The following is a 24065-nucleotide window of genomic DNA, read 5'->3' as shown; positions in this document are numbered from 1 at the left end:
GCATCCGGTACTGGAACGGGGCCAGATGTGCTGAAATCCAGACTGTCTGGTTCAAAACCATATGAAACACCACCCTACTCAGCAATCCTAGGAACCTGTTGGAGGACAGATAGTTGGACTGGGGCAACACCCAGCAAGCCTCTTTCCATACTGTAACCTACACCATGATGGCAACAGCTGGCATCACATTACTTCAGTCTGAGCTTTCACTGCAGCTCTCAGACATCTGATGGAAGCTACTTGTGCTGTAATGGAAGCGGAGACATCAGCCATCAGACCCTGCATGCTGGTTGGATCCATAACTGTGCTGATGGAGTTGACCATCATGAAAAGAATGGGGTCCAGGTTCTGTTTAGTGCCCTGTGCCAGGTGGGTCCATGCTCCTTGACATTAACCTAAGTCTTTCTAGCAAACTTCCCAATGCACCAAGAATTTCATTGTGCATACTTATCAACATTCTTACATAGGCTACCTAATCAAAGTTCTTAATTGAGTCTTTTGCAGCAGAACTCATGTGAGACCTTGCCCTCTGGTTAGCTGGACGCTGCGCTATCCTTGCCCCTCCTCTGGCTGCAGGTCACTCATGCCCATTCTCTCACCATTTGCGGATCCTGCCTTTATGCTATTCTCTAAATTGCGCACAGTGTCTGAGTGTCATATGAGGCCATGGCTGCGAGTGTGAAATCCAGTGATGGTGCATCTTCACCATCACTGTTCTTGCTTCTGTCCCACTGTTTGGCCAAGTTGCATTTCTTGGGCATCTGAAAGGAGAAGGGCAATGGGGTGATTTTGTGGTGATGGGAGGGGGTGAAAGTAATAGGTGCACGTTTACACCGTCTGCAGTTTGTAAATCAGAAGAGGTCATGGGATGAAGAGGAAGGGGGATGTGAGAATGAGAATTGGATATGAAGATCCAGTCATCCTCAATGGCTTCAGTCTCACCACTTAACAGTGAGTGTCCCAATAGGGGCCAGCGCTGTCTCCTCCCTGGTAGTCAAGACATGCAGACACATCTCACCCCCTCTGTTTAGCTTCTGCTGCCTCTGGTTGTGTACCACCTGTCCAGTAAGCAAGAAGGAACTATGTCAATGAGTGTGTTGAAGCTTGTTTGAGTGTGCACAACCTGAGAGATGTGGATTTGAGGCTTGCCGCAGTACTATGTATGCGAGGGTGCAGTGAAGCATATGAATGCCAAGTTTGAGTCCTGATTGGTAGATTTTGTTGGTGGTGCATGATGGGAGTATGGTGAATTGAGCAGTGTCCGAGGCTAGTGGTGCAGTTGGTAGGATATGGTATTTAAAGATGCATTCATTGCCTTGCTCCTGAAAGCTATTGAACTTAGCCATATCGATTCCTCCAAATATTTTTGAAGAAGTCCCAAGGATTGGTGGATGAGAGAAGTCTCGGGGACTGTCCATCTGGACTTTCATAAAGTTGTTGTAAGAGTTGTTTGGTGTCTCATTGAGATGCCTGGAGGCTTGTATGGTTGTAAGTGCTTATTAACTACTCATAACTACATAAACTTCCAAGCTACAGTCCTGCATGGGTGCTGACTCCATGCTGGCTTCTGTTAGAAGTCCCACATTAACCCTTACACTGCCAAACACCCTTATATTACAGATAGAATCCTGTGGAATTAGTGGTAATCTAGTGTGGTGCTTTGAAAACTTGCTGAATACAAATTGTTGTCAGTGGATTTGGATCTGCTTGGAGATTGATTATCAATGATGACTTACAGGAATTGGTGTTAGGAACTTTGCTTTTTACCAGTTCGCTAATGAACTAGATGTAGGTATGGGGAAGACGATCTGCAAGTTTCCCGATGAAACAAAGGTACATGGAAAAAGTCAGGATTTAAGGATACTTAACCACTACAGGCATATTCAGATGCTGTGGGGTTGTACCCGTAACTGGCAAATTACTTTTAACTTAGAAAAGTGTAGTGTTGTGTATAAGGAAAAGTCAAATCTTGAAGACATATACGCTCTTCCGGGAAAATAACCAAAGCCAGTGCTGAAAGAGAGAGATCTCAGTGTTCTGGTGCATAGATATATAAAAGTTCATGACCAATGCCGTGTCGCAGTAGCTACAGTGAATAAAGTGCTAGGGAATATTTACAGGGCAATTAACTACGAAATAAATATTGCCTTTTTGCAAGACCTTATACCATACTCCAGGTAGAGTGCTGCAACCAGCTTTGGTCTCAGATGGTGGGTAGTATTGTGGTTTTGGAAAAAGTTTATAGGAAGGTCACAAGATTAATTTGCAGTTTTCCTCCTTGAAGACCCTCTGCAATATCACCTCTTGTTGATTGTCCTCCTCCCCTCTCTCCAGTCAACTTGTGCTGTTCTTTGGTAGCTTCCCTGGTGCTTCCAATTGTGCTTTATACCCAAAAGACAGCCAACCCAGATCCTCCTATATTTGGAAACTAATGTGGGGCAGACAGATTTGTGGAGCCCGCTATCACTGCTTCTGTGCTGTACATTCTATTTAATTCAATATAACAATGACAGGAGTGCAAAAGCATCCAAACCCTTATCTGTGAGAGAAAGTAAACTCTGAAGACTACTAAAACTCATCAAAAAGCACTTGAAGTTAAACAGAAGTAGTAATCGAAGACTATCTGTAAGTGCTGCAGGATCCTTTTTACTGCGCTAGTGAGGAAACCTTCCAGTTAGCATCACGCTCTGCTGATCAAGGTCAGCGCATAACGCCCTAATAGCTGGGCTGGTCTGGAATTATGAGTGCATTCTGCACACAGCGCATGACCCTCACCAACATAATTTTCTGGCTTACTCAAACCCTTCACCATGTCCTCTTGAAGTGAGTGTAACCTCTTGCACTGAAATGACGGGTTGTACACTTCCAGTCAGGAATGTGTACATTCATCCTGCCCGTCATTTTGGGTCCTTAGGTGGTCGTGTAGCTTCTGGGGTGATTGGTGAACTGGAACTGTTGCACAATAATATAGGGTCAAGGGTTTGAGTGAACTGAAGTGTGTGGAATGTGGAGGATGGGAAGCCGGTCAGTCTTGAGGTGACAACACCAAAGCAACTTGCATTTAGAAAGTGTCTTTAACATAAACAAAACAAAGCCAAAAACATGGATAAAGGTTTCAGCAGCAATTGGCTGAGGCAAGGCAGGAGATGGGTGATGTTACAGAGAGGGAAGTACCTGCTTTTTGTGATGGAGAGGACACATGTTGAAAGCTGACCCCAGAGTTCAATCAAATGGCAAATTTGGTCTGGTTCAACCTAGCTCCATGACAGGGATGGAATTGGAGGTAAGGGGACAATTTTGCAGCAGAGCCAAAGGCGATAACTTCAGTCTTCTCAATGATGTAAAAAGTTCAGCTCCTAAGAAAAGCAATTATCTTTGTTTTTGCTTTGGTAACATTTTCCATCTTTTATAAGCATCAGCACATAGAGACAGAGGCATTTGTATAGATCAAATACCTTACTCATGCTTGTTGAAGTGATACTTAAAGATGTTTTTAAGTAATATCACAGGTACATCAATTTACTGTCAACAATAACACAATATGCAATATTAATAGATGTAATAAATAATGTGTACTTGTTGCTGCAAAACTGTGAAAATTGCTTTAATGCCCACTAATGTGAAATGCTTGAGTTTTAATTTAATATGTGTTACTTTTCCCTTTGCAATTACAAAGTTCAAATTCTGAATATTAAAAAAATGATTCAATACCAGGTTTCTTGGTAAAGTAGAAAGGTAATCTTAAGGATTTGGAATTGTAGTCTGAGTTTCACCAACTGTGAGCAGAAATTAAGAATTTGTCATGGAGATCAGCAGCTGCAATAGAACATTCCAGCTCAAATTCCTAATATATGTTGCCAAGAGGTAAAACACCATGCCCATTTAATTATCATAAAAATATGAGGAAAAACAATGTTGGAATAAGACAAGTCTTATTCATTCATGCCTATTCTGCTTTTTCTCTCATTTCATGTAGCATCCTTGTTGACTGAGAGTTGCTTAACCATGGCTTACGCCATGAATTCACTATGAGCCAAAGTGAGGAGGCAGGCCCCAACAACTTCCTCAGCTGCTATGGGGATTGAATCTGGGTTGTTGGCGTTATTCTACACCACATGCTAGCCATCTGGCCAACTGAGCTAACCGATGTCCCACTCTGCATTTTAAATTATGCATATTAAAATTACATTCTGACAATTTAGGTGGTTGGCCAATATTGATTAAACAAATTTTCATCAATAAATAGTGCACAATTAACAACTGAGGATTTTTGTTTAAAGAAGCTAAATTAACACCATTCTTCCAACATTTATTATCTTTGCTGTTTTCTTTAGGTGGTCAGTTTTTTTTCATGGTCAGTTGTGTGAATCTGTTGCCAATTTTATTCCTAAAATGGAGCACATAATCTGACATTTCCATTCAGTGCTAAGAGATTGAGTGCTACCTTGTCATAGGTGCTGTTTTCAGATGAGATGTTAAACAAAGGACTTGTGTGGGTGAATGTAAAAGATCCCATGATAGTTTTTGAAGAAAATCGCAGAATTTTCTTCGCTAACATTTCTCCCTCAACCAGCATGACTAAAAATAAAATAACTGGAATTTTATAACACTGTGGAACCTAGTTGTGCACAATTGCCTGCCACATTGGGTTCCATGACAAGTGACTTCCCTTCACAATAAATTCTTTGGATTTGAAGCACTGGAAAATCCGAAGAACATGATTGGCACGTTCTAAGTGGAAATACTTTCTTCTTATTCTTAAAACAAACCTTTTCAAGACAGTTACAAGTCTTGTGCAAAACACAATTCCACTGAGGTTACATAGGATCATATGAAATAGGAGCAGGAATAGGTCATTGGCTCCTCGAGCCTGCTCGGTCATTCAGTTAGATCATATTAGATTCAATAAGATCTTCTACCTCAATGCCATTTTTCCACACTATCCCCATATCCTTTGATGGTTTTATTATCTAGAAGTCTGTCAATCTCTGTCTTGAGCATACTCAATGACTAAGCTTCCACAGTCCTTTGGAATAGAGAATTCCCAAAGATTTACCACCCTCTGAGTGAAAAAATTCCTCCTCATCTAAATGGCCTATCCTTTATTCTGAGGCTATATCCCCAGTTACAGATTATTAATAAATTTCCATAACAGTGATGATGATATTTCTGGGTAGTCTCTCATTCATCTTACAGGTTGATCCAGTTTGCCTTCAAATTCCTACATGTGTTTTACTGAGTGAGCAATATATAAATGGGGCCAGACTTTGCGGCACTCTGCTGGAGTATTTGAAGGCGGGAGTGACCTCGTAAAATAAAGTGAGTGGCCTTCCCACCGTCTTCCTGCCCACCCCCAACCTATCTCCCTATTACAGTGGGCGGATAAAGCATCAGGCAGGCAGCCCGCCTGGCCTTAGCCCTATTGAGGCCCTTAAGTGGCCAATCGAGGGCCTCGTTTTGCCTATGCCACTATTTTAAGTGCGGCATGGGAATGCAGAAGCAAGGCAGTTAGCCCAGCAGCCTTCATTGTGCGGGCTGCTGTCAGGCAGGAAGGGGCTACCATCTTTGGGGACACCCCTCCACAAGAAAGTACCTTTCCCTTTAACCCTCCCCCCAGCTCCTCAAACTTGGCCCGCAACCCCCACTGCCAGTTTGCTGGGGTCTGCCCGCCAGGCCAATCCTAAATCCCTTCATGTCCGTCTCCATCAATCTTCTTCCTCGGGGACTGCCTATAGTCCCAGCAGTGGCCATTGTTCAAACCTGGCCCTTTTTATTTATTCGTTCACGGGTTGTGGGTGGCGCTAGCTAGGCCAGCATTTATTGCCCATCCCTAAATGCCCATGACAAGGTGGTGGTGAGCCACCTTTTTGAACTGCTGCAGTCCATGTGGTGTAGATACACCCACAGTGCTGTTATGAAGGGAGCTCTAGAATTTTGACCCAGTGACAGGTCAGCGACAGGCACTGCTGGTTCGACAGAACTGTTGGCTAATCTGATTGTCCGGCAGCTCTCTAGGGTGGGATTTCGTCCCGGATAGGGTTGGAAGTCCCATTCTGAAACAATTAAGACTGCTCCAAATGTATTATCGCTGCAGGACAGCCGTGTTTTGGATGGATAGGCTGACAACCGACTTATTGGTCGGGGGTTGGGGAATACAACGTCCTGTAAAATCCAGCCAATGGTGATTCCACAGTGATTGTCTCAGAATAGAATACAAGGGGGTAGAAGTCATGTTTCAGCTTTACAAATATTTGATTTGACCACCTATAGTACTTTGAGCACCTCCGTGCACCACACCTTAGGAAAGATATATTGGCCTTAGAGGGACTGCAGCATAGATTTATCAGAGTGATATCTGGATTCTAGAATTGCATTATGAAGAGAGATTACAATTAGGGTTGTATGCCCAGGAAATTAGAAGGTTAAGGGTGATTTGTTTCAAGTTTTCAGGACATTACGGGGAACAAGTATTATTATTTCCACTGATTGGGGGAATCTCGGACTAGGGAACATAGCCTAAAAATGAGAGGAAGATATTTCAGAAATGAAGTTAGGAAACAGTTCTACATGAAAAGGATAGCCAAAGTTTGTAATTTTCTTCCACAGATGACAATTGATGCTGGATCAATTGTTCATTTTGAAACTGAGATAGGTAGATTTTTGTTAACTGGAGGCATTAAAGAATATGGGGCAAAGATGGGTATATAGAATCTCACATTTCAGGCAAAACTGTAGGTTACTAAGTTACTAAGTTCACCGTTTGGTAACCCTATCTTACTGCTCAATACTGAAAGCTAAGCTATTGAATTCATTGGCTTTAGCATCTTATTGAGGATTACAGAAAAAATCAATTCTAAAATGTTGGTTTCAAGTTCCAACTGGAGAGAATATTTGATTTTAAATGGTGGGACTGAGGAAGTGTATTGATAGAAATCACAGACCGTGCCCTCATGACTAATAGAAGATTAAAGTACCATGTTGGAGAAATTGAGAACTGATTCAGAAATTCGTCAGTAGTCAGGATATCCCCAAAATTATGGTTGGATTAATAATTCACAAAATACTCTTCATACAAGACAATTATTGTGAACATTGGCTTCTGTGCTTGGTATTAACGTGTAATATGATTAGCCAGTGACCAATGGGAACTGAATTGGCAAAAATAAATTGGGTTAATTATCTCCTCTTCGTTACAACATACATTGCAAGTTTAGAGAATTTGGAACAACTTGAACCAAAATTCAACATACTTTCCCAGCCATCAACTTATTTAATTTCTCACTTCAGTTTTTGTGAAATAAGAAATAGGAATTTAATGCCGAAATATAACCAAATTGGTTCTTCAATATTGTGAAAGAGATTCTTTACTGTGAGATAAACACACAAAACTATTTGTTCTATCTAGAATCGCTTAGAGCGTATTATGGAGCAAAGGTGAACTATTAGATTAGTAACGATCATCTGATACAGCTGCTATTTTGGTTCTGTAAGAGGTTTTTCTCTTTGTTTAATAGCATTAGTGTCATTGACTCTGGTTTATTAAACCCTTCACATTTAATTTCACCATTGGCCATGGTTTAGCATCCAGGCACTTCTGTTTCACATCAACTTGCTGTTGAGTACAGAGGCATTGTTCAGACATACCTTAGCTATCTGATGATTTGTAGCAGTTTGTCACTTATTGACATGTGCTGTGATCCAACATGTGGTAGATCAAAATTAAGGGATTACAATTCCTGGTCACAATACATATAGATCTACAATCTTTCTTCATCAGCTCCTCATTATGTTGTGTAGGTTTCTATTGGCCTAGTTGCTGGTCAGGTGCTATTCCGGTGGAACTACATGCTTCACTACAATTTCCTGCTGATCTATTTTTCAATGAGGTCATCAAACTATCTCCATGAGCATGCCTGTTCTGGGAGTCCATCGTCGTAGTTCAGGTCCGTCAGGGGAAGCTAAGCAACGCCCCCTTTTTACGGCACTAACTACCGTATACCTATAAGTAAAGAGTTTAAAGGTCCTGAAGTCGCTTTGAGAAGCTATGGAGAGAGTTTAAGTTTGTATGGTAAGTGGTTGAGAAGGGTGGGATGGCAGGTGAGTGGGTGAGAGGATAGGGTGGAAGGTGAGTGGGTGAGGGGATAGGGCAGCACGTGGGTGAGTGAGAGAGGTAGCATGGCAAGTGGGTGGGTGAGGGAGTGTTGTGGTAGGTCCGAGGGTGAGGGGGTAGGGTGGTAGGTAGGTGGGTGAGGTAGGATGGAAAGTGGGTGGGTAAAGTGGTAGAGTGGCAGTTAAGTGGGTGACGAGATAGGGTAGCAGGTGTGGCATTGGGGATTGTTGGGGAGGCGAATTGGGTGGACGAGGGAGTAGTTGGGTAAGGGGTTTTAGTTGGGCTCTGGGGGGGTTAGTTAGGTGGTCGGGAGGATTAGTTGAAGGGCTGTGGTGGAGTCGAGTGGTCAGCAGGAGGGGTGGTGTCAGGTTGGGGTGGTAGTCGTGGGGTCACGGGGGTTACCTGGGGGGTTAGGAGGGAAGTCAGGGTCTCCATTGGGGAGCCAGGGTTCGGGAGGGTAGTCAGAATCACAGTGCAGAAGAGGCCCTTCGGCCCATCGAGTCTGCACCGACACGTGAGAAACACCTGACCTATCTACCTAATCCCATTTACCAGCACTTGGCCCATAGCCTTGGATGTTATGACGTGCCAAGTGCTCATCCAGGTACTTCATAAAGGATGTGAGGCAACCCGCCTCCACCACCCTCCCAGGCAGTGCATTCCAGACCGTCACCACCCTCTGGGTAAAAAGGTTTTTCCTCACATCCCCCCTAAACCTCCTGCCCCTCACCTTGAACGTATACCCCCTTGTGACTGACCCTTCAACTAAGGGGAACAGCTGCTCCCTATCCACCCTGTCCATGCCCCTCATAATCTTGTACACCTCGATCAGGTCGTCCCTCAGTCTTCTCTGCTCCAACGAAAACAACCCAAGTCTATCCAACCTCTCTTCATAACTTAAATGTTTCATCCCAGGCAACATCCTGGTGAATCTCCTCTGCACCCTCTCTAGTGCAATCACATACTTCCTATAATGTGGCGACCAGAACTGCACACAGTACTCCAGCTGTGGCCTCACTAAGGTTCTATACAACTCCAACATGACCTCCCTACTTTTGTAATCTATGCCTCGATTGGTAAAGGCAAGTGTCCCATATGCCTTTTTCACCACCCCACTCTGCCTTCAGAGATCTATGGACACACACGCCAAGGTTCCTTTGTTCCTCAGAACCTCCTAGTGCCATGCCGATCATTGAATACTTCCTTGTCAAATTATTCCTTCCAAAGTGTATTACCTCACACTTTTCAGGGTTAAATTCCATCTGCCAATTATCTGCCCATTTGACCATCCCATCTATACCTCCCTGTAGCCCAAGACACTCAACCTCACTGCGAACCACCCAGCCAATCTTTGTGTCATCTGCAAACTTACTAATCCTACCCCCCACATAGTCATCTATGTCGTTTATATAAATGACAAATAATAGGGGACCGAGCACAGATCCCTGTGGTACGCCACTGGACACTGGCTTCCAGTCACTAAAGCATCCTTCTGTTATTGCCCTCTGCTTCCTACAGCTAAGCCAATTTTGAATCCACCTTATCAAATTACCCTGTATCCCATGTGCATTTGCCTTCTTTATAAGTCTCCTATGTGGGGCCTTGTCAAAGGCTTTGCTGAAATCCATATAACCTACATCAACTGCACTACCCTCATCTAGACACCTGGTCACCTCCTCAAAAAATTCAATCAAATTTGTTAGGCAAGACCTCCCTCTGACAAAGCCATGCTGACTATCCCTGATCAAACCTTGCCCCTCCAAGTGGAGATAGATACTCTCTTTCAGAACTTTCTCCAATAGTTTCCCTACCACTGCCATGAGACTCACTGGCCTGTAGTTCCCTGGCTTATCTCTACAACCCTTCTTAAATAGCGGAACCACATTAGCTGTTCTCTAGTCCTCTGGCACCTCCCCCGTGGCCAGAGAGGAATCAAAAATTTGGGTCAAAGCCACTGAGATCTCCTCCCTTGCCTCCCTCAGAAGTCTGGGACACTTTTAAGCCTGCCGACACCTCCAATACCTTGGTGCCAGGATCCGGAATGTCACTGAATGGCTGCAGGGCATCCTGAATGGTACATGTTGGTACCAATGACATAGGCAGAAAGAGAGATAAGTTCTTGCATCAAGAATTCCGGGAATTAGGAAGTAGACTAAAAAGCAAGACCTCTCGGGTTGTAATCCAGAGCTCAGGGCCTAGAATTTAAGCATCTTCCTCAGATACGGGAACGAGAACTAATTTTTTTCTGGTAGCTTGAGAGAAGGGGGAAGATCAAAACTAATGTTTACTGCACTGAATAGTTCCATTGGCTTGTCACAAATTGACCCAACTGTTTGTTGTGTCCTTTCTTAGGACATGAACGGGAGGAATTGCACAAGTTTATTATTTAACTCACTTGATGATCAGGAATTACAGTAGACAAAGTCATTGACATTGCTGTGATGACAAATCACTAAGTAGGTCTTAATCATATTGTCAATAGGAATTGTCACAATTCAGACCAAATTATTACCTCCCTTCATGCTTATGAGAATTAGAACTTGATATTCAATATCAGCAAGTGCTTGCTGTTATCTTACCTCATTTGCTTCTGAAGCTTCCCCTTATCCATTGTGATTGAGCCAGAATTTCAGAACATTCTTTTATTGTAACTGCTCAAGAGAGAGAAAAGGTCAAGGAGGCCACATCAAAGGCTAGGTAGAAAGACTTATGGAAACATTGGTTGGCCAGTTTGGGTGGTGTAGAGTCAATTTATTGGGCTAAGAAAGAGTATTTAAAGCACATTTGGGAGGTGGGATAAGGAATTTGGAAGCGGATTGGTAAATGGGGAGCAAAGGTTTTCGGGCATACTGAGTGGCTAGAATGATCGTTTGGAGGTTTCAGATGCACTGAATATAAGGCATAAAGAATGTGCCTCCTTGCCTTCCTCATATGTATTGAGAAACTTGTCTATTTTTCAATATTATTTTATTCCCAGGATTCTAACAATACTCCCTATCATTATGCCACCTGGGGATATACACAGCACAGCTATGCTACAAAAGTTCACATTTAAATCCTAGAATTTATTTACTGAGAAAAATATCTATTCGCTATTAACTCAGAAGACCGCGAGCTCAGCAAAAGTAATACATATCGATGTACAAATAAATGAGGAAAAACTATCACTGTTAACAACCAGAAAAAGTTTAAAATGAAAAGAATTCTGCTGTCGGCCAAAAATGTTAATTGAAAGTGCTGATTTATAGTACCGAGCCTGTGCGTTTCCAGGGCCACTGACTCTCTTGTATTGTCCTTTGATTTTAGATAATTAAGACAGCTAGTTGATTGGGAAGATAAGACAGCAAAAGGAGCTTTAATTAATTTTCTATTCAAGTTCACAAAACGTTCAAGTCAGATAAAGACCTAGTCTCCATGAAGCCAGTGTGTATGTGTGATCAATCAGTCTGCTGACAGTAATCAACTTGGAAAAACCCTGCAGGCACTGCCACGTTATCAATTTTGAGTTAATGTTTCAGAGACCTTTTGTTATTAATGCATTCACTAAACCTGAAAGCCCTGGAGGTATCACGTTTAAATATCAAATACTAGTTTATGGGAATATGGTCATTGTATTTTATAATTCTGTAATATACTATGTAACACGTAACATGAGTACATGGAAAAATTAAGTGCAATAATTTCATAATATATATTTGAGGGGAAAAATAAAATAATTGTAAGCAACATAGAAAATGTTGGAAGTTCAAAGCAGATCCTTTGTCACCTGAAGAAAAAAAGATAGGTTAATTTTACCAAATAAAATAATTTTAACATATGATGAGTTTCACAAAATAAACTTTATGTAATGCTTACTGCCTATGAAAAATAAGTATGTCTGATGAACTTAATTTACCGCATAGAATGCCACGGTGAATGACCCTGGCTAAAACTGCCTTTAGTTCTTGAGCATACCTTTCAATCCAGCACAGTGAACCATCACATTTTTCATTGAACTGCAAACGATTACTCAGAAACAGCTTTGTATTCAGACCAGCCACTGTAACAAAACCTTGATTGCACCAAAATCTCCTTTATTCAAGATCAGCAAAGTGCAGCAACATTCATCTGTCATGCTGTGTTGTAAAATAATACTTCATTCTGCTATCTTGAAAATTCCATTCTCAGGCTCAAGGTTAAAGTGTTGGAATTTTGAGTATTCTAAACATTTAAGGGTTTTTTTGTTAAATGCGCTGAAGCCTTGAGTGTGTTTTTGTTTCATGCCCGTTCAGAATGCATCATCAACTGTTTTTCATTCTATTAAAGAAATAGAAATGTGGCAAATTTAAGTGGTGTTCAGGCCCAATTTCATGTCAAGTAATCAATGTCATCTCCTATCCAATCTTGGGTAAGTCTATGTTCACCTCACACAGCAAGAGAAATGTTAATCCCCATGGATGGACAGATTGAAATTTTGAAATCTTTAAATTTTCAAACCCGACCCCAACCAGCCCAATTCTGGTTTTAACGGAGACAACTCAGACTGGGTGACCAATCCACTCTCGGGATTGAGGCGGCTGCATGTTTCCATTTTAACTTAATTTTTATTTACAACTTGTGGGGATCGTGATTGTCGGGCCTGGGGAAACCTGTCAGGTAAATGACCAAAGAAGCTGAATCCATGCAATAAGTGCCATTATTTCACTGCTTGTGAGCAAGAGGAACAGGAGTGTTTTTTCCCCAGAATCAACAAGCTTACCTCCACATGATAATACCACTGTGATGTCCAAATTCCCTATCCGATGTCCCACCCCTACCACAGTGTTCCAGCGCTCCAGTGGTGTATAACACTAACTCCCACTTCATTCCTGAGCTTCTTTTCCATACATCAGGCAGTCAGCCTGTCAGCCTGGTTGACTGTCAGGCAGGAAATATGTTGAAAAGATGTGAAAGTTATCCTGCCATTAAGTTTGGCAGGATGTGCAGGAAACCCTTACATCCAGGCATCAGAACCATGCTCTACCCAACCCTCTGTGATCTCCCTGCCCCGCCAACCCACTCCCACCACTACTAAGCTTATCAGCAGCTCAGCTGCAGCCTATTCCAGAACCTGCCTTGCCCAAAAGCCAGCCAAACCCATTAATCAGATGGAAAACAGCGATTATTTTAATTCATTACTGCTTACTGGCTGCATTTGAACATACTTATAAAGGTGTGACTTTTTTCATTGCCAGATTTGTATGGTAATTGTGAAATACCAAGAAGGTAAAATAAATTTCATTTTATTATTTACTTGTTTATTTTTAGTGCACTGAAACATCATACTTCTTTGAGGTACCCAACAAAGCAGCCTGTAAGCATCTATGGAGATGCTGTGTGGAGTATCATACATTTTTCAGGTATGTGCCTTTATATTTCATTACTAGATCTGAATAACAAACAAAGCACAAACATTGGCCTTATTTGCTGCAAGAAAATCCCTATGACAGTGTGACAGTACTCGAGTGGTTGTTCACTTGTATCTAAATTATAATCTTGGTTAAAGAATCATTAAAATAATGTGTGTAGTGTAAATTTATGCAAGGGCTTACATTTTGCTAATGAAACGTTCCTATGCTGCACAAAAGAGAAATATAGCCCAGCGCTGTGCAGAGGCCACAGTTAGACATGCAATTTCATCACTTAAGTTTTTTATTCAAATCATTTACATATATAATGAGAGGGATATGGGAAGTGTAGCATTGATTTATTTGCCTTTTTTCTGTCTTTTTAAATCACTGGTAAGTGGACTACAAGGGAGATTTGCATTGTTCAATAAAGGTTTGAGCTCCCTGAGGACATCACATCAAGTGTAAAGCACATTTGTATTCAGGATATTGTGGTATAGTTGTATCAGCAATATTAGCTATGATCCTGTGCATCACAGTATAATGCGTGGTCTCTGTCATTGTAGTCCCATCGCATGGCTGTAATTGCATATGTGTACCCTGCATAATCTATTTGAAACACTACAGAAGCACACACTGTTGGTTAGCTCAAGGATATGTTCAAAACCCCACTCAAGCGCTCATAATTTTCCATTAAAAGTGTTTGGATAATCTAAAATAATGGTACACCTGCCCATCTGGACTCATGATCCAATGTGATCAATCTTTTTACATAAGTTTGCCTTAAGTGTGTCTGTGACTATATTATGTCAGATACGAGTTGCCTCCCTGAGAGAGTGGACTCTAAAGCTGTGGAAATACAGCTGAGGAATTAATTCTATTTGATTAACTTTTGACTGAATATGTTTTTTTATGTATTTATTTTGTTCAATTAACATTTAATATGTAATTTTCAACTTGCAAAAAAATGAGGGGTTTTGTTGCTGTAAGTGTTCAGACAACCCATGTATTCTGTGTATTCTGCTCTAACCATAGTGGTGCAGATCTTGCATCCAGCTTCAGTTTTCTGAAGGTGAGGGTATTTACATAAGTTGGGCAGTCACCTGCACCAGCAGCATTACACCTCAGTCACCTAAAAAGTGTTGGGGAAGGAATTTTAAAAAATTTATCCTGTCATGGGACGAAGGCGTCGCTGGCTAAGCTAACATTTATTGCCCATCCCTAATTGCTCTTGAGAAGGTGGTAGTGAGTCACCTTCTTGAACCGCTGCAGCCTGTGTGGTGTAGGCACACCTACAGTGCTATTAGGAAGGGAGTTCCAGGATTTTGACCCAGTGACAGTGAAGGAACGGCGATGTATTTCCAAGTCAGAATGGTGAGTGGCTTGAAGGGAAACTTGCAGGTGGTGGTGTTCCCATCTATCTGGTGCCCTTGTCCTTCTAGGTGGTAGAGGTCACAGGTTTGGAAGGTGTTGTTGAAGGAGCCTTGGTGAATTCCTGCAGTGCATCTTGTAGATGGCACACACTGCTGCTACTGTGCGTCGATGGTGGAGCAAGTGAATGTTTAAGGTGATGGATGGGAGTGCCTTTGTCCTGGATGGTGTTGAGCTTCTTGAGTATTGTTGGAGCTGTGCTCATCCAGGCACGTAGAGAGTATTCCATTACACTCCTGACTTTTGCCTTGTAGATGGTGGACAGGTTTTAGGAAGTCAAAAGGTGAGTTACTCGCTGCAGAATTCCCAGCCTCTGACCTGCCCTTGCAGACATAGTATTTATATGGCTGACCCAGTTCAGTTTCTGGTCAATTATAGCCCCCAGGATGTTGATAGTCGGGGATTCAGCCATTGAATGTCATGGGCAGATGGTTAGATTCTCTCTTGTTGGAGATGGTCATTGTCTGGCACTTGTGTAGCACAAATTTCTTTTTTTATTTGCTCATGGGATGTGGGCGTTGTTGGCTGGGCCAGTACTTATTGCCCATCTCTAATTGCCCTTGAGAAGGTGGTGGTGAGCTGCCTTTGTGAACCTCTGCAGTCCCTGTGGTGCAGGTACACCCACAGTGCTGTTAGGGAGGGAGTTCCAAGATTTTGACCCAGCTGCAGTGAAGGAATGGTGATATATTTCCAAGTCAGGATGGTGAGTGGCTAGTGGGGGAGCTTCCAGGTGGTGGTGTCCCCATCCATCTGCTGCCTTTGTCTTTCTAGATGGCGGTGGTCACGGGTTTGGAAGGTGCTGTCTAAAGAGTTTGTGCAGTGCATCTGCCACTTGTAGGCTCAAGCCTGAATGTTGTCCATGTTTTGCCGCATATGGACATGGACTACTTCAGTAACTGAGGAGTTGCGAATGGTGCTGAACATTGTGCAATCATCAGCGAACATTCCACATCTGACCTTATTGTGGAAGGTCATTGATAATCCAGCTGAAAATGATTGGGCCAAGGACACTACCCTGAGGAAGCCCTGCAGTGATATCCTGGGACTGAAGTGATTGACCTCCAACAACCACAGAAATCTTCCTTTGTGATAAGTGTGACTCTAACAAATGGAGATATTTTTCCCCCGATTCCCATTGACCTCAGTTTTGCTAGGGCTCCTTGATGCCACACTCGGTCAAATGCTGCCTTCATGTCAAGGGCAGTCGCTGTCACCTCACCCCTGGAGTTCAGCTCTTTATCTGTGTTTGGACCAAGGCTGTAATGAGCAATTTGCAATTGAGGCTAGCCACAATGGAACAGAGGCAACAGGGATAGATGAAGATGTTTTCTGAGTAGCCAGCAGTCTTTGGGATTATCTGTTATGAGGAAACTGGCCTTTAACCTTTAGTGGAGCTTTTTCCACCAGGATATGCTTTATGCAGGGGAATCAAATCATTTCTTTTCCTGATATTACTTGGAGAGAGAATGGATGCAGGGAACACATGTATGCAATGCATGAAAAAACCCTGGTGCAGTGGGGATCGGGCATAATTGGGTTCTACCCCAAAATACACATTGCATTCCCCCATTGCAATCTGAATCCACCTGATACATTCCAGATTTTTGCTGACTATGGGAGAAGATTGGTTAAGGTCTGATAATGGACCCATTCACTGCATTGCTGCAAAAGATAATAGCATATAAACCAGCACTAAATGCATGCTAGCCTCAGCAGGGGGCAGACATTTGTGCAAGTTTAGCACCATTTAAAACCAGCTTGCACCTCTTAAAGGGAAGGTGTATTCTGTGGAAGAGTCTCCGAGCAGGAAGAAAAGCAAAAATAGCACAACAGGGCAAGAGCATGCTGTAATGTTCTCTGATGCAGCATTGGAGACCTTGGTGCATGAGTAAATAGGAGAAATGAGACCCTCTATCCACACAGGGCCAAGAAACCCTCCAGACCAACACTGAGAAAGCAATGAGAGCAGATAGCCAGCACCTGGATCCAGAGCAGGAAGAAGTTTAATGACTTCACTGGTCAAGATCAGTGAATGCATCTTCAAGTATCATATCCTTACAAATGAACCACTAACCTCACACACTTGTCCATTCACTCACCTACCAACATTCTCTATGAAGTATGACTCACACCTAACATTCATAGCTTCAGCTCACTCTCACACATTTAGCACTGCTGAAATTCTCATACCCACATCTCACATCAAGCACACACTGCCAGCTGTACAGCCACATCACCCAGACACATTGTAACGCACTCACCGAAATAGTTCCCTCTCTCTTGTAGGGCAAGGTTGCACACAACCACAGGCAGCAGCACATAATTGGTAGAGTCAGACACAGCAGTCTGTGTTCACCTCCATGAAGGAGACAGTGCTTGCCATCATTAGAGAGGCCCCGAATAAGGCTCTGGCCAGCAGCGGGGCTGAAATCATAGAAGCTGACAGTATATTACTACATAATCCATTTCTTATATCCCATTTCCCCCTCATCCCACAATGTCTCCTGATTTACAAACTGCAGATGGTGTAAGCTTTCACCACTGGCTTTCCCTTCCTTCCCTTTATGCAACCCTGTGCCTTTTTCCTTTCAGATGCCCAAGAACAGCCATCTGATCAAACACATGTGGGAGCATGAAGTGCAAGGGGAGCAGGATTCTGATGATGAAGAAGCACAGTTGCTCGATTTGACACTCCCAGTTTAGATACGATCACTGCGCGAGCTTTAGAGAGTAGCAATGAGGCAGGATCTGCACATGGTGAGTCACAGGCATGAATATCTTCAGCCAGAGCAGGAGGAAAGGATAGCATAGGTGCCAGTGACCCAGAGGGCACGGTTGTATGTGAGTTCTACTGCCGCAGACTCAGATCTGGATTTTGATGGGGCGCTGTACAGTTAAAGGCTGATGGAATGCTTGGTGCATTGGCAGGCCTGCCAGAAAGCCTGTCATCACTGTTAGGGAGCATGGAGGAATTTGGCAACAGCTTGGCACAAGGCTTTGCACAGGGCTTGGAACTCATCCTTGCCAACATGAAAATGGTAACCAACTTTATGACAGAACTTGCAGACCCACTCATGATACAGCATCTGATGGACAATGTTTCAGTTTCTGTTGCAGCACAAGCAAAGCTATTCAACATCTGAGTGCTGCAGTGGAAGCTTAGACTGAGATCAAGAAATCTCAGCTGGTTGTCATACAGGCTCAGATTGCTGTCATCATGGGTGTTGTATACTGTTGACTTTATAAAATGGTTCTATTTTAACCTGCCTCCTTTAATTCAAGGTAAAATGTTGCAGTTTGGAGAGGGGGATGTGGCTTCCTACAAAATCTGCCTGGGACAAGCCCATGTGACGTTGTTTCCATGGGAACCAGGACCTAGGACAAAACTTATTTAAAGCCAGGTGTATGTTTCAACAATGCAAAGAAGGAGGCAGCTGGTCTTGCTGTACCCAGACCCACAGATCCTCAGAGGCAGTCATACAGAGAGATTTGGGGAAGAACTTCCACAATATGTGCTGCGAAACCAAGCAGAGAGAAAAGACTGTTTTTGGCTTAACTGCCAGGCAGAGTGCTGGTGAGGATGGATCTCCTGTTTGAAGAAACAAAACTTGTGGAGAGTGAAAGAACAAGGATTCGCCAGAGGGTGCCTTGCTATTGGAATTCCAGTCGCTTATCCTCAGAAGGTTGAGTGAAGGGATTTTGCTGAAAAGAACACTAGAAGATTCGCCCTGGTGGGACGGGGGAAGAGACCCTATTAAGGCCGGGTGGAGGTTGGGGCTTTAAACACAAGACTACATATGTGCTGAGAGTACAGTGTAACTTATAAGCATGCTGTGGGGTTTATAGTTGTATTAAGTTATTTAGGAATACATCTTCTGTAGCTTAGTGTATTAGTTGCCTACTAAATAATGTTTGGTTGCTGTTGATTTTTGTTTATTTGTTACAGTAAAAGCCTTGAAATCTTGTTGTCCAATCTTTTGTTTTGGTTACTGGGAAATTCAGATCTCTCTTTAAAAGTTATCAGTCTCTATGGGGATTGTAACACTGTGTATACCAGTATTCAAAGGGCTTGTAGGATCTCACAGCAACCCAGCAATCTGGCATCCAATTACTAGCACTGCTAAAGCAAGAGGAGTGGGAGTGGTTCCATGGAGCACAAACCTGCAGTTCCCTCAAGATGACAGCATTCATCCTCTCACCCCTGCCATGCTGCCAATGGCCCCGCTGTTGCCTGTTAGCCAGCCAGCTGAGAGGGCTGCCACCCATGCTGAGGTGGTTTGGTCCAAAGCCGGACCATGTAGGCCCAGAGCTGCTCAAAGTCATCCTGCGACACCATCTATAGAATCCCTCAGTGAAAGTCAGCAACCTTCCACTAAGCCACGCTGCAATCACTGGGATAGCACTGCATAGGATCTCTAGGCCAGGCAAAGGCACTTTCGGGAGAAGCACTAGAGAAATACGCAAGGGTGATTAGTTGACTTTTGCATGGAACACTGAATGGTTTGCTTGGTACTTGACTGCATGCCCCTAATGCTTGTGCTACTGACCGTTGCAAACTTCCGCACAGCATTGTAGCAACGCAAATTTGAGATCAAAACAACACCTGTAATACTGAAACTATGGGTACAATGGAGCAGAATTTTGCAGACTATGGGTGGAATTTAGTGGTAGTGACGTAGATCCTCCTCAGTGGCTGAAGAACCAGTGGGAGCCCACACTGCCTTTCCAGGGGAGGCCCAACACTATTCCTGGGTAATCAGGCACTTACTTGGACAATGTTGGGCCTTTAAGGTTTAGGCAAAGGTTCCACTCCTGAGAGCTGCCAGTCAATCAGGCCAGTAGCTCTGCAGTACTAGCATCGCCACCAGGAGCGGTGGCCACTGCTGGTATTGCGCTGAGGCCCATCGAGATGATTGGCAATAATCCTCTGAAGACAGATAAGTGGGATGGGATGGGGTTCCCAGGGAGTGGGAGTGCAGCCAGTGCAGGATGCGGTGGGGTCGACAGCAAAGGCAGGGTGGAGTGGGGCTTCCTGCAGGCCATCCCTCCTGGTGCCAGGTTCCTCGACCAAGCACAAAATACCTTTGAACAAGGGACCCCTTCTTAGAAGGCTGCAGGGAAACTCAATAGCATTTGTTGGGTGGCCACCTTGGATGGTGGGTCCCCCACCCGCTGCTGGCTGAATACCAGCAGCAGTATGATGAGAACCTGAAGTAGCTGCATTGGCCACTGGATAGGAAGGCTGTCCACAAGCCTTCCCGCACCAAACTTAATTGGAGGGAGGCAGGAAGGTAATTAGATCTCCATCATCCCCCCCCGACCTGTATGCTCCTGCCTAATCATTGATCACAAGGACCCCCCCCCACAATCTGTGAACCCGTCTCTTAGTGAAGGTGGGGTGGCGAGCGGCATTAAATTCTGCCCTATATCTCTGCACCAAGATGGAAATTGCAGTGAGGAGCGTTCCTTATTCACTTTTCCTCACTTCAATTTTGTTTCTTCAATTTTTTCTATCATTGTCCTTTTCTGCTGAAGGCTGTGACTTGTTCTGAATGCAACCGTATAGACTTGAGGTTGTGTGCCGAAGTGATCATGTCAGCGATTATTGGATTGTTGAATTGCTGGATCCTTCAGTAGCTGAGCTCGATCCTGTCTCTGCTTCATGTTCTTCGCAATTGTACAGGAGATGAAGAATATTTATCTTAAACTGCACTTTAAAAATAGTGCTGACATTTTTTCAATGCAGGAGACCTTTAATTTATCAACTCTATTTGTCTAAGTAAAATCCTTTCATTTTATTTAATCAGATTGCCTGAAACCGATGAGTATTCAAATTCTATGTCACGAAAACTTAGCAAACTGGGGTCCCTAGGGTACAGACATCGATACAGGTAATCAGATTTCACTAAACAATTGCTTTAGCTTAAGAAAATTTCTACAGAGCAGTTCTTCTTCTGAAGTAATCTTTGTATTTTAAAGAGGAAGAGTAACTAAGGTTTTAGTAAATTTGCACATCAGAAGCATTGTGATATTTTTGCTTAATAGCAATGCGATAATTGTTGGGTTTATCATTCAACCAGGGAAAACATTAAACATAGAACTATAAAAACAAAAAACTACTGCGGATGCTGGAAATCCAAAACAAAACCAGAATTACTTGGAAAAGCTCAGCAGGTCTGGCAGCATCGGCAGAGAAGAAAAGAGTTGACGTTTCAAGTCGTCATGACCCTTCAACAGAACTGAGTAATATTAGGAGAGGGGTGAAATATAAGCTGGTTTAAGGTGTGGTGGGGCGGGGGGGGGGGGGGGTTGGGGGGGGCAGGGTGGTTGTAGGGACAAGCAAGCAGTGATAGGAGCAGATAATCAAAAGATGTCACAGACAAAGGATCAAAGAGGTGTTGAAGGTGTTGATATTACCTAAGAGAATGTGCTAATTAAGAATGGATGGCAGGACACTCAAGGTACAGCTCTAGTGGGGGTGGGGTGGGGTGGGAAGACTGACAGGGCATTACAGGTATAGATTTAAAAATAATGGAAATAGGTGGGAAAAGAAAAATCTATATAAATTATTGGAAAAAAACAAAAGGGAGGGGGAAGAAACGGAAAGGGGGTGGGGATGGAGGAGGGAGTTCAAGATCTAAAGTTGTTGAATTCAATATTCAGTCCAGAAGGCTGTAAAGTGCCTAGTCGGAAGATGAGGTGCTGTTCCTCCAGTTTGCGTTGGGCTTCAGTGGAACAATGCAGCAAGCCAAGGACAGACATGTGGGCAAGAGAGCAGGGTGGAGTGTTAAAATGGCAAGCGACAGGGAGATTTGGGTCTTTCTTGCGGACAGACCGCAGGTGTTCTGCAAAGCAGGCGCCCAGTTTACGTTTGGTCTCTCCAATGTAGAGGAGACCGCATTGGGAGCAACAAATGCAGTAGACTAAGTTAGGGGAAATGCAAGTGAAATGCTGCTTCACTTGAAAGGAGTGTTTGGGCCCTTGGACGGTGAGGAGAGTGGAAGTGAAGGGGCAGGTGTTGCATCTTCTGCGTGGGCATGGGGAGGTGGCATAGGTGGGGGTTGAGGAGTAGGGGGTGATGGAGGAGTGGACCAGGGTGTCCCGGAGGGAACGATCCCTACGGAATGCCGCCGGGGAGGTGAAGGGCAGATGTGTTTGGTGGTGGCATCATGCTGGAGTTGGCGGAAATGGCGGAGGATGATCCTTTGAATGCGGAGGCTAGTGGGGTGATAAGTGAGGACAAGGGGGACCATATCATGTTTCTGGGAGGGAGGAGAAGGCGTGAGGGCGGATGAGCGGGAGATGGGCCGGACACGGTTGAGGACCCTGTCAACGACCGTGGGTGGAAAACCTCGGTTAAGGAAGAAGAAGGACACGTCAGAGGAACTGTTTTTGAAGGTAGCATCATCAGAACAGATGCGACGGAGGCGAAGGAACTGAGAGAATGGGATGGAGTCCTTACAGGAAGCGGGATGTGAGGAGCTGTAGTCGAGGTAGCTGTGGGAGTCGGTAGGCTTGTAATGGATATTGGTGGACAGTCTATCACCAGAAATTGAGACAGAGAGGTCAAGGAAGGGAAGGGAAGTGTCAGAGATGGACCATGTGAAAAAGATGGAGCTATGCCTGTCTCTTTATGGGGTATGTGGAACATTCCTTGTTCCAGTCCTACTCCGGCCCCTTCCCACAACTCTTTCTCCGGTACATCGATGATTACTTTGGTGCTGCTTCATGCTCTCGTCGGGACCTGGAAAAATTTATTAATTTTGCTTCCAATCTCCACCCCTCCATCATTTTCACATAGTCCATCTCTGACACTTCCCTTCCCTTCCTTGACCTCTCTGTCTCAATTTCTGGTGATAGACTGTCCATCAATATCCATTACAAGCCTACTGACTCCCACAGCTACCTCGACTACAGCTCCTCACACCCCGCTTCCTGTAAGGACTCCATCCCATGCTCTCAGTTCCTTCGCCTCCGTCGCATCTGTTCTGATGATGCTACCTTCAAAAACAGTTCCTCTGGCATATCCTCCTTCTTCCTTAACCGAGGTTTTCCACCCACGGTCGTTGACAGGGCCCTCAACCATGTCCGGCCCATCTCCCGTGCATCCGCCCTCACGCCTTCTCCTCCCTCCCAGAAACATGATAGGGTCCCCCTTGTCCTCACTTATCACCCCACCAGCCTCCGCATTCAAAGGATCATCCTCCGCCATTTCCACCAACTCCAGCATGATGCCACCACCAAACACATCTTCCCTTCACCTCCCCGGCGGCATTCCGTAGGGATCGTTCCCTCCGGTACACCCTGGTCCACTCCTCCATCACCCCCTACTCCTCAACCCCCACCTATAGCATCTCCCCATGCCCACGCAGAAGATGCAACACCTGCCCCTTCACTTCCTCTCTCCTCACCGTCCAAGGGCCCAAACACTCCTTTCAAGTGAAGCAGCATTTCACTTGCATTTCCCCTACCTTAGTCTACTGCATTCGTTGCTCCCAATGCGGTCTCCTCTACATTGGAGAGACCAAACGTAAACTGGGCAACCACTTTGCAGAACACCTGCGGTCTGTCCGCAAGAAAGACCCAAATCTCCCTGTCGCTTGCCATTTTAACACTCCACCCTGCTCTCTTGCCCACATGTCTGTCCTTGGCTTGCTGCATTGTTCCAGTGAAGCCCAACGCAAACTGGAGGAACAGCACCTCATCTTCCGACTAGGCACTTTACAGCCTTCTGGACTGAATATTGAATTCAACAACTTTGGATCTTGAACTCCCTCCTCCATCCCCACCCCCTTTCCGTTTCTTCCCCCTCCCTTTTGTTTTTTTTCAATAATTTATATAGATTTTTCTTTTCCCACCTATTTCCATTATTTTTAAATCTATACCTGTAATGCCCTGTCAGTCTTTCCACCCCACCCCCACTAGAGCTGTACCTTGAGTGTCCTGCCATCCATTCTTAATTAGCACATTCTCTTAGATAATATCACCACCTTCAACACCTCTTTGATACTTTGTCTGTGACATCTTTTGATTATCTGCTCCTATCACTGCTTGCTTGTCCCCACAACCACCCCTTCTCCCCCCACCTCCCACTCCACCTTAAACCAGCTTATATTTCATCCCTCTCCTAATATTACTCAGTTCTGTTGAAGGGTCAT

General features: G+C 44.1%; 1 protein-coding gene across 3 annotated transcripts in view; it reads left to right on the top strand.

The window, feature by feature from the left end:
* Positions 1-24065, top strand: part of epb41l4a (erythrocyte membrane protein band 4.1 like 4A) — a 349865-nt gene that overhangs the window by 221897 nt on the left and 103903 nt on the right. For all 3 annotated transcript variants that reach the window (XM_078566243.1, XM_078566249.1, XM_078566257.1), the window contains exons 11-12: positions 13397-13488; positions 20715-20798. In XM_078566243.1, coding sequence (XP_078422369.1) covers positions 13397-13488; positions 20715-20798 — 176 coding nt within the window. The remainder of the gene's footprint in view (positions 1-13396; positions 13489-20714; positions 20799-24065) is intronic.

The sequence above is a fragment of the Cetorhinus maximus genome, chromosome 2, assembly GCF_964194155.1.
Source record: "Cetorhinus maximus chromosome 2, sCetMax3.hap1.1, whole genome shotgun sequence".
NCBI lineage: Eukaryota > Metazoa > Chordata > Chondrichthyes > Lamniformes > Cetorhinidae > Cetorhinus > Cetorhinus maximus.
This window is presented reverse-complemented; position numbering and strand designations above follow the sequence as displayed.